The sequence below is a fragment of the Chaetodon auriga genome, chromosome 7 (assembly GCF_051107435.1).
Source record: "Chaetodon auriga isolate fChaAug3 chromosome 7, fChaAug3.hap1, whole genome shotgun sequence".
In the NCBI taxonomy this organism is placed as follows: domain Eukaryota; kingdom Metazoa; phylum Chordata; class Actinopteri; order Chaetodontiformes; family Chaetodontidae; genus Chaetodon; species Chaetodon auriga.
In genome coordinates, this window is record NC_135080.1 from 26,590,992 (window position 1) to 26,602,198 (window position 11,207).

At 40.8% G+C, this 11,207-nt stretch overlaps 1 protein-coding gene across 2 annotated transcripts; it reads right to left on the minus strand.

Annotated features, from left to right (window-relative positions):
- Window positions 1-1,084: 1,084 nt before the first annotated feature.
- On the minus strand, window positions 1,085-10,399 carry LOC143323750 (dehydrogenase/reductase SDR family member 13-like). Of its 2 annotated transcripts, XM_076735794.1 has the most exons (6): window positions 10,239-10,388; window positions 7,999-8,160; window positions 6,079-6,197; window positions 4,019-4,142; window positions 3,501-3,827; window positions 1,085-2,198 (listed from the first exon to the last, which is right to left on the minus strand). In XM_076735794.1, exons 1-6 carry the CDS (start codon window positions 10,363-10,365, stop codon window positions 1,939-1,941), a joined length of 1,119 nt encoding a protein of 372 aa, XP_076591909.1. In that variant the 5' UTR covers window positions 10,366-10,388; the 3' UTR covers window positions 1,085-1,938. The 2 variants fall into 2 exon arrangements, with proteins under 2 accessions (XP_076591909.1, XP_076591910.1); XM_076735795.1 differs by lacking the exon at window positions 7,999-8,160 and having other exon boundaries at window positions 10,239-10,399.
- Window positions 10,400-11,207: the final 808 nt, after the last annotated feature.

Genomic DNA, 11,207 nt, shown 5'->3' on the forward strand with positions numbered 1-11,207 from the left:
GTGGCTGGGCTCAGCTTCCTGGACGTCTCCCCAGGGAGGTGTTCCGGGCATAGCCGTCAGGAAGAAGACCTCAGGGCCAACCCAGGGCACAATGGAGGGATTATGTCTCTTGGCTGGCCTGGGAATGCCTTGGGATCCCTCAGCAAGAGCTGGTGGAAGTGGATAGAGGGCTGTCTGGGCTTCCTTGCTGAGGCTGCTGCCCCCCACACCCGGACCCAGATAAGAAAAAGACAACATGTACGAGTACAAAGGGTTCACTTGATATGTCTGAAAGAACCCACAAATTTGAGATGAAAGTTTGAACTTGAAGTCCATAACCAGTATTTAATTTCAGAGTTTGTACATAAAATGATCATAACTACAACATAAAGAAATATACAAAATTAAAAAACAGATCTGTGGTCACTCAAGCACCTGTGACAGGGGGTTCAGGACCAACATGCAGTGCCACCAGAAAATAGATATAGCTTGTGCCAACTTTAATTTCTCACTTGGCAGACACAGGAAATCGGCCACCCAGTAAAGTTCAGCAAAAAGTGTCTCATTCTGTTTATAGCTACAGAGCACCAGGTGAGCAGAGGGAACTCTGTTCGGTCTTTTTAGGCAGATTCAAAGTCTCTTGAAAGGTTTGGTGAGGCACAGGCAAACAAAGAACCAGGAAGTACAGGGCTGAGGTATTTACCAGTGAACAGGAGAGCAGAGCAGTAGTCCAAGTCAGCAGGGTGATCGGCAACAGGAGATCAGTCCAATAGTAGATGCAAGAGAGTCTTGCATAGAAGCAAAGAAACATGGCTGCTTTGAGTGACTGCTAGCCACTAGGTTTCAGCAACAAGGCTTCATTTAGCTTGCCTCAGCTCCACCATTCGCTCCACATCTGCCCATTTTTGGAGCCAGGAGTTAGGTGGAGTCAGGCACTGCTAAGATGGTAACAGCTGGAGTCACTGTCACTGAGATTCACAATGGCTCTTCAGAAACCTATGGCTGCCCCAGAAGAACATGGCTAAATGCGTTGCCCTACAGCTCCTCAATGCTGAGGATGCATTGATCCGTTTATGGCTATCAAAAAGACAAAAGTAACACTAGTGATGTGTCAGAGTCAGAATCTATTTATTGAACAGTACAGTGTTTGAAAAGATGAGTGTACAAATGTTCACAGTATAAAGAACAACGTAAATGCACAAACTTGATACTGTTGACACACATGTTGTAAATCTATAATAAAAACTGTGTACAAAAGAGAAGCTGTCCCTTTAGTCCACTTAGAACTTTCATTCTTGAAACGAAAAGTGCAGTGAGTGCCTAGTTCCACAAATTCAGAGGATTTATTTAAGTGTAAGGTTAGGCAAAAAATAGAAATTATGGTCTGTTACTATTCAAAAGATCCACTACTTCATACATGTATGAGACTAAACACTTACACTAACATTGTTGATCCTTGTTAACTGGTATCATGAAGTCTCTGTTAAAAATGAGGTTTCCAGTTATGAACAGAAGAGGCAGGTTGTTAACTGCAATGATACAAGCCTCAGAATCAGAACCATGAATGAAGTACTCAGATGAGACAAAACGGTCAGGTAACAGTACCCACAGGAATAATTGGTCACAGCAACAATTAAAAGTGACATTCAGCAAAGTGAAATGTAAACAATATAATCACATAAGTTTAACATAATAAGAAGCATTAGAAAAAATAGAAATAATTACAAATAGGAGTTGGTACAGCTACAGCAGCCCCCTGATGAGTGACACTGACCGTTATTCTATAGTGCTTTATTTCAATTTGCTGATGGCTTTTTTTTTTTTTTTTTTGTCCCCACCACTGTCTGACTGAAGATTTCCTCTTTGATCAACAACAAGACTTTAACACTGGAGACATGTTGAGGTCTCTAATAAGGCACAGAGCATTCATACAGAGTTTTTAGATTAGGATTCAGTCTCTTAAGATAAACTTGTTAATCTCTCACTCACTTCCCACAGTTTCTTTGCCAGGGCATCATCTCGTCCTTTGGCTCCCACTTGTTGCAGTTCACAGTTAGAGAAGTATCGTCCACTGAGAGGCTCAATACCTTCCTGTAGGGCACAGTACAGGGTGGTCTGGGACCCACCCTCAGGGTCCAGGAAGAAAAGCTTGGCAAAGGGTATCATGAGGAGCTGCTGCCACAGGCTCATGCTGCGACACAGTTCTGTGTAGATGACTCCTGGAAAACACACACATATGTTTAGCTGGAGTGTTCCATGTTTACTGTATACACAGCTTAGCTCACAGGAAGTCTATTCTGTCTGTTTCAGTTGAAGTTGCAAAGATACTGCTCTATTCTAACGTAATTAGGCCTGCACCAACTAATCTATGAACTCAATTAAAATTGTTTATTAAAATAGTTGTCAACAAGTTTCATCACTCATTATTTGGGTCCACGTTATGATGCATGGCACATGTGAGCCAGCCAATGCCCCGCCTTGTGTAGCTCATGCAACTAATTACAGGAAATTATGTGTTCTCCTATGTCTTTGGGGCAAGCAGTTGAAAAATGGCACAAAAAAGATGAAAAAAAAAATGAAACATGGCAGTGGCAGAGACCAACGATACAACAGAGAAGCACTGAAAAACATTTGGTGTTAAGAATATCATATCATCATCTGATATTGCCAGAAGCTTTTCACTTGTGGATGGTTTTTGAATCAAGAGTTTTGAAGTCAAGATGCAAAGAAATAACAGATATTGCTTTTGCAACATCTCGTGTGCCACAGTTGCCTGCTACACGTTACACCATTTTTCTAAATATGTTTTTAGTTTTGTACTATTTTCACACTTAAGTTCTATTTTTCAGTATATTGTTGTAGGACATCACTATCACACAATGCAATACACAATGAGTGAGTAACAGTGAGTATGACCTTGCTAAAAAATGAACATACTCAGGTTTTTGGTGAATGTATGGAATTGGGTGGTATACCAGTCACTATCACTCGGGTGACGTTCTGTCATTACTGTGATAAATGTTTTAACGTATTTAAAATAACATGCTTTTTGAAGGCTGTGACAACATGCAGGTTCATAGAACTACTGTAGTAACTACTTTTCCTTGCTACAACATTAACTCTGGTGACGCAAAGATGTGGAAGATAACATTATGAGCAACACACACACCAATCCCTGTGTGGATTAACTTGATGGAAATGTCCCCACAACAACAACTGGGAAACTCTTAGGCTGTATGTGTACACTAATTATTTTGCTTTGGACTGCTTTGAGGGTCAATACAAAGCAGAATTTGCTTCAAAACTGAAGGTATTCCAATATTGCAGTCTGACTGGCATCTGTCAGCTTTCAATCATTTCTTGTTAGTATTTAAAAAAGAACAGCTGAAAATGGTCCTCTGGGGCATGGTCATAGGTGCAACAGACTTGAAACTGTTAAACAGAAGTTGCGAATGAAAATGAAAATGCTTTAGAGCTTGTCCTTATTTTCACCAGCCACCCAAAACCCTATAAGCACTGACCTGGGTGGAGGCTGTAGCAGGTGACACTGGTGCCCTCCAGTCTGTTGGCCAGCTCCCTAGTGAAGAGCACATTACACAGCTTGCTGTTGCAGTAGGCTAGAAAGTTGTGCCAGGCAGACTGGTCAGACACTAAATCCTTCTTGGAAGCTAGCAGAGGGAAGTCAATTTTGCCAAAGCGGTGCAGAAGCGCCGCCACGGTGACCACACGACTGGGACCACACTGCTGCAGTCGCTCCAAGAGAAGGTTGGTGAGCAGGAAGTGGCCCAGGTGGTTCACCCCAAATGCCATGCCGAAACCATCTTCAGTGTGTCCTGGACTCATTACACCTGAAACACAGAAAGGTTCAATAACTTAGTGTACTTCCATTTCACAGCACTGTAGTGGTTAAGTCAAAAGTAACTCACTTTGTTTTCTTTAACTGTACTTTTCATTTCGTTTTTATGTAAAAAAAATAAATAAATAAAATTCAACAAATAACATACCATGGAAAGGATCCACTGTGTTTTAACATCCTCACCTGCATTGTTGATGAGAATGTCCAGTCTGGGTTCAGTCTTCAAGAAGTTTTCAGCAAAGTTACGAACAGACTTGAAACTTGACAGATCCAGCTGCATGAACACCACCTGACTGTTGCCACTCTCCTGAGGGATATTAATGCTGAGTCAGTCTGGTTGTACTACACATACACAACTAGCAGAACTGAACAATACTGATCCAAAAAAAAAATGCATTGCTGATTTTTTGCATTTGAAACTATGGAAAATGATGTTGTCTGCAGTCTGGGTGGTCTTGACGCTGTGGATAATATGCAGTCCCCTGAAAGCTCAGGTCATTTCACAGTTACTGTGGTCAGAAATATAAGAAAAAACACCTGTACATGCTGATCATCACAGCCTCTTACTTCCACATTATGACTAACGTGCAGGCTATGGGTGAGTCTTATTGTGTGTTAACAAAGGGGTGGTTTTGAGATGGTTATACTCCAAAAATGTTCCATGAAATTGTGTGAACACTAAACTCAGTTGCCACTAAAACTAATGCAGTCTAATCCAACAATCACAATATGTTCACTTTGTGTTTAAACTGTTTAGAGGTGTTAGTCGAAACGTCTGATCATTCTGGTGGTTACAGTCTGTGGTGCTGTTGTACTGTGTTAGATTCTAAATGGCGACCACAAAAAAATTGATTCACAGAAGAATTGTGATTCACGATTGATTCACAAATTCTACAATTGATTCACATTTTTCAGTCTGGCGACAACTACGTTTTCCATTTCCAGGTGGCACTATGACGCTACCCAAGTTCCCATCCAGACCCACCTCCTTGGCGTGAGCAAGAAGGAAGTGAAGTGTGTGTTATGGAGGGATCGGGGCAATGGAGTACTACAACCTGCCTGTCGGCAATGAAAGCACAATGAATGCACTTTACAGCAATGTTCTAAACCTCCAGACAACTCGGAACAGGCAACAAAAATAACTCTAAACTCATCACTATAGCGTATTTCATTTCAAAAGACCTGCGTCCCTACAGCATCACTGATAGTGATTCACACAAATGAGCCAAGGTATACTATACCATCTTGTCACTTTTTCACAGAGAGTGCCTTTTTACCACAAGGCCAAAAAACTAACAAAAATGTTGTGGAGGGCTTGAAGGAAGCACTGAGTGGTACTAACAGGTGATGCATGGACATCAAGAGCAACTCAATAATATGTGACATTTATCGCTCACTATACCACTGATGACAGGCAGCTAGAAAGTCTTGTGTTTTACAAGCTAGAGTAATGCATGAAAGTCACACAAGAGTTGACAGGAATGAGATGTTTCAGACTGTCGCACTGGAATGGTGGCTTGCAACCACCAGCATGGTACTGGTTACTGATAGCGGTGCTAGAATGGTAGCTGCTACGCAGCCAGGCAAATTAAAACAAGTCCAGTATTTTGCACACACGATCAACCTCGCCGCACAGAGAGCTCTAAAGCTGCCGTCTGTGTCACGGGTGTGATTGTTTTCCCAAATCCATGTCGCAACTTGCCTGTTATATTACTCGGCTTATTCCGATGTTATGAAGTATAATGCGCCTTGGTTTCCTATCCACTGAGTGGACTACAGGAAAATTAAACCTACTAAGGTTTAACAATGAGTGGTAAAAATTTACATTTGATTCAGTGTGATTTTTTTTCTTGAGATGTATATCTACTGCAGTCAAATGCGAAAAGTAATTCAAAACAGTAATCTAGAACCAAATCTGTGAATGAATTGCATTTTTTTAGAAATGATTTACAATCAAGGAACAAATTGATTTTAAATTGTGAATTGAATTTAATCAAATTCATTTTGACCCCAAGAATCAAATACAATCGTGCACTCCTAGTAATAAAGATTTGATATGAGTGAGGGTAGGCTACATAGAGTCCACATTTTGGAGTACATCTTAAATATATGTGTCATAGTCACAATTTTTTGATTAGTCGATCTGTTAACTACTAACATCTGAATTGGAATTCTAAGTGCTCTTCATGGATTACAGCACAATGGAGTGAGTCTCCATTGCAGTAGTCTTTCTTACCACTTACTTTGCGGATGTCAAAAGCAGCAGCCTCAGCTTTCTCCTTGTTGCGGCAGGCCAGGATCACCCTGGCTCCTCTCTTTGCCAGATCCAGAGCCGTGGCCTTGCCAATGCCAGTGTTACTTCCTTTACAGGGAAACAATTCACATACATCAAATGCAATAACAGACTGACGACAAAGAGCTGTGATAACCTCAGTTATACCTCACTGTCATTCAAGGGCTGGTCACCTGCTAATACACAGGTTTTAAAACAAAAGATTAGAGCCTCAGAATAAACAAATCATTTTAATATATTTGGTATAGAGATTACATAAGCAGCAAAAAATTTCAAAATGTTCAGTTTTTAAAAGTACACTGTATTTTTATGGAAGAAGCTTATGGTATCTAATTAATCAATTAAGAATAAGAACGTAGGCTTAATGCGAACAGACAGTGTGGGCTTATCTTAGAGCTGGTATGAAAAAAGTCAGTACTGGCCTCCACACATTTCATGGTATTCTTTGTTTTACATACACCGATCAGCAACAACATTAAAACCAACTGTGGTGGGGTGCATTGTCCTGCTGATGGAGGCCACTGCCATCAGGGAGCAATGAGGGGTCGCTAAACGATGTTTAGGTGGGCAGCACGTGTCAAAGTAACATCCCTATGAATGTCCCCCTAAGGCCTTAGGGCACTCACCAGCACTCACCTGATAAGTGCTTGAGCGCAAGAGGCTGCAAGGGCCCTGGATGGCATGAGCAGAACTGGGACAGCCTTTGCACTACATCACGTGCAATACATCACATCACGTCACGTCATGTTTGGGACTTTTTACTTTGCATTTTTTTGCAGTGATTTAAGGAGAGAATTCAGTTGTAGGTAAAAAGGTGAGATCTTAGGGAGTGATTTAGAACATTTCTTCATCTGAATACAAAATTTTGACCATAGAACAACAAAATCAATCAGATATTTAAGAGCACCATCATCTGGATTACCATAGTAACAAAAACTATTTACTATTAAAAGAAAACAAACAAACCACGCCTTCAGACTCCCCCCAGGCAATCCTGTGTTTAACATCATACTGCTATGAACTGTGACTACTTCTTTCAGGCAAAGTCTGCAAAAATGTGGATACACAGAAAGTGTTCATAAAGGGTTCAAATGTCTGCGAGAGAGCCCTCATGCACTTGATGATGGGACAGTCCTCTAGCCCTGACAGACTTACAGGAGCCATTGAGTTTGGGCCAGGGTTTCCCAGCAAAACATTACTTACGACTTACTACTGATAATTAATGTTGTTAGTTAGTCTTGTATAGTTGGATGGTACATCTACAATGTACAGAAATACATTTCCCTTATAAATTAGGGCAGTATATTAAAATAGATTTAGATTAAAAGTTTTTAATGGGTGCATGAAAACACACACACTCAAAAACATCTTACCTAGGCTTTAGAGTATCTGAATCCAAAAAATGAAATATATTGAGAAAGTAAGAGTTGAGATTCTACCGGGGTCAATTTAGTTTAATATGTGACATGTTGGTTTTCACGGCTGGTACCTTCAAGCCGTGACAAAGCCTTAATTTCTCCCAGTGTTGGAATATGCTGAAGAGCTAAAACATAAAAAAAATCACAAAAGCTGACGATGCAGTTAAGAGTGCAAAGATCTGAATGTATGTCTAATGTACCTGTAACTACAAGCTTAGTTATGGACCGCTGTAAAAGTGCAATATGAGCCATTTCAATCTTCAATAATTTTTTTCAACACAGAAATCTAAATCTAAATCTAAATTAAATCTAAAGTGACAGTCCTTAACCATTTCACACCTGTAAGTTAGTACAAAAAAAAACCTCAGCAAATCATGGTAATCAATGACCTATTTCCTTAATTATGACCTTTTCAAATTTGTTCTTTCTTGGCCATTTGGCCAACAACTTACGGTCACTGGGAGCAGTAGCAACACCTGCTGGTCTTCCTGTCATACCAGGTCTCCTGGTTTGCCTGCATAGTCCCGACTCTTTACCACATAGGCAACAACATTCTCCTGATCTGCAATGAGGTTTTCCCAGTACTCCTTCAGGAGGTCCAGTGGACCCCTCACCTGATGACCATAGAGAAGTTCGAAGGGTGAGAATCCTGCTGAAACCTTTGGCTCCTCACAATATGCAAAAAATAGAGTCTGTGTGGGAAACAAATTTCTGCAGCATGCTCTTCAGAGTCTGACTTCGCCTCTCCATCAGTCAGTCCATCTGGGGGTGATATGGGGTGGTCTTAGTGTCTTTAACTTATAACAACTGATAAACCTGATATAGCAGTTTGGACAGGAAGTTTGTTCCAAAGTCTGTGAGGACCTGTCTTGGTATGTCTACCCTTGAAAAAAGTTAAGTAAGACGATTTGCAATTTGTCTGGCCTTAACAGATCTGAGGCGAAAGGCTTCTGGGTAACAAGTGGCAGAATCATAAATTACCTAAATATACCAATTGCCTGATGAACTGTTTTCAAGGGGTCCCACTACATCCATGCCTATCCTGTCAAATGGTGTGTCAATGAGAACCAATGGCTGAAGCTGGGCACAGGCTGCTCCCCTAGGTAAAGTTAGCTGAGATGTTTCACAAGAAACACAAAACTCCTTGACATCAGTGTACATGCCTGGCCAAACAAACTACTAGCAATTCTGTTAAGGGTTTTCTGGAATGCTCGGTGGCCTGCCCAGGGGATGGAATGACCTAGCTCCATGACCTTGCAGTGTAAGGCCCTCTGACTCTAAGGCCTTAACCTTACCCTGGCACTGGTAAAGAATGCCATTCTGAATCACATAACTAGCATCACCTAAACAGTCTGCTCTGCTTTGCTTCTTACCCTCCACCTCTGACACCTTGTCAAACCAGGATTTTAGTGCTGAATCAGCTCGCTGCAGTGCTGCTATGTCAGAGGGAATGTTAAAATCTAAGGATTTCCTGGGCTCCATTGCTTTCTCACCATGTTCCCTGGCAGTAGCCAAAACCTTTCCCCTCCTTCTCTGAGCTCTCCACTTTGGCTGCTTGACTGGATCAAATAATGGAGATTTAGTAACGGTAACTTGTCGTTACCACTGTTTCCACTGCAAGAGGAGGTGTTCTGAAAGTTATTTGAGGGGGTTTGACGCATTTAAGATCTTTTGACAAACCAAAAGCTATCAAAGTTGTGAGAGGATGTCCAAAACAATGAAAAGTGGATTGATGTCAATGAAAGTATACTCTTGCATTGTATAGTTTGGAAACATGAGGCTGATAATAACTGTGGTAACACAGACTAACAGATGTGCTTTGGTTATCAATATATTCATAAATGAGCAAACTCTTGAAGTAAATTTGAAAAGTGAATATTTTAGGCAAAAGTTTCCTCCCGAAAATGATTTGCTGAGGTTTTATTATTTTCAGAATTTTTTTTTTTTTTATCACAAACTCCCAGGTGTGAAATGTGTGAGTGTTAAGTGTTGTAATTTGATGGCACCCTTACTCCCTGTATTACGGTAAAATGATGTACTGCACTGCCGTATTGTATACGACTTACGCTACGTACGGGACATGACGTCACCACGCTCCCAGAGAGCGCCAGTTGTTATTCTGTGTGTTAGCTTCGGGGGATGAGACGGCACCATGTTCATCAATACCAGTTTAGCACTTTATTGCTGAATAAATATGCCGGGAGGCTAAAAAGTAGATCCGAGTTTGTTCTGCTTATCCTCCATACGCACAAGAGGACTGCGCACTCCAGATAAAAACCTTAACAGTGAGGGCTGTCACTCTGTAAAATGCAGTGGTTTGAGAATTCTTTATAGGTAATGGGAAAAATATGAATTCATAAGAGTTTCCAGTTATTCTATAATCAAGTAAGTTGCTTTTGCCACATGCAAACTTCACTTTGACACACCATGGAGCGCGTGAAGCCGGTTTATGAAGCTTGGTCTGACTGTACATTTCTGGATTCTTGTCGGGGGACCAGTCAGTAATATTTTCGGTTGGTGACAGGTGATCCAGTAAAGCTTTGACACAGAACGACTGGGGAGTGTTTCAGAAACAGACCCTACTCCTTTACGTTAACCGGAACGTTGTTTGAAGATGAACTAACAGCATGAATGAAGCTAAGCAAGTTAGCAGGAGCAGACAGGTCGACAGTCTTAAGGTGAGGCTCGTTACCTGTTACAACAGCCGTCTTCCCCTTCAGCTTCACTGAGCTGGACCATCTCACTCCTCTGAAGACGCGGTAATACACGATCACATACAAGGAAACTGCTCCTGCTACGTAGAAAAGCAAAGCCGACATCGCTGCACTCAGCCGACAACAAGTTGAGTAAAATGAATACATTATTCCGATACAGTTTCAAAATAAAGTCCTTTTGAGACAACAAATTTTTTTTACTCTTTGTTCAGCACGAAAGTATCAAAATTATTTTTAGATATAGGCTAACACAAGTCGCTTTTGATGAAAGTAGCAAAATGATGTCATTTAGATGTACATCATAATTTTACTAATATCATTAAGAGTTTGCTTTGAATGACATCAAATGCCACCAGTTTGGGCAACATCCGGTTGGACTTCCCGGTTTAGCGTTACCGAATCGGCAGATGTCGCCATATATCTATTCAAAGTAAAATTAATATTGTGAAAAAGAAAGTACGGTCCAAACAGGATGTCGCGTTAAATGACAAGCACTCTCTCTGCTTCTATAGTCATCATCTCTGGAGCTATCCAGTGTGATTAGAAGTAGAATAGTGACTCAGGTGCACTGAACTGGTGTGCTTTAGTCATGCGTTGTGATATATGTGCTGACTCGTAACAATGACATTAAATAAAACACAGAGAAAGCTACAGTATTCCGATACATTACCTGAAAATGACTAAATATATAATGTAATCTGATTACACATAGTTACACTAATAAGAGTGTCAGGTGTAAATGTGACAGGGAAACTGATGTCATTTAAAGAGGCACAAGGTGAGCCTCGTCACTGTTATGTAATCGACTGTAAATAACAGTAATCACGATAAGATAAGATAGATAAGACTTTATTGATGTCACACCCGGGAAATTTAATCATTAAGTAAGTATTACAAAGAGCAAGCACAGTAGCATAAAGAGGTCAGAATAAAAAAGTATACAGGGT

Excerpts from the sequence above, each read along its gene's own strand:
- LOC143323750 (XM_076735794.1), bottom strand. The coding sequence starts at position 10,365 with ATGTCGGCTTTGCTTTTCTACGTAGCAGGAGCAGTTTCCTTGTATGTG. Across the intron at positions 8,161-10,238 it reads GAAGACGGCTGTTGTAACAG|GTGAGGGGTCCACTGGACCT; the intron begins GTAACGAGCCTC and ends TATGGTCATCAG. Across the intron at positions 2,199-3,500 it reads CTGCTACAGCCTCCACCCAG|GAGTCATCTACACAGAACTG; the intron begins GTCAGTGCTTAT and ends TGTGTTTTCCAG.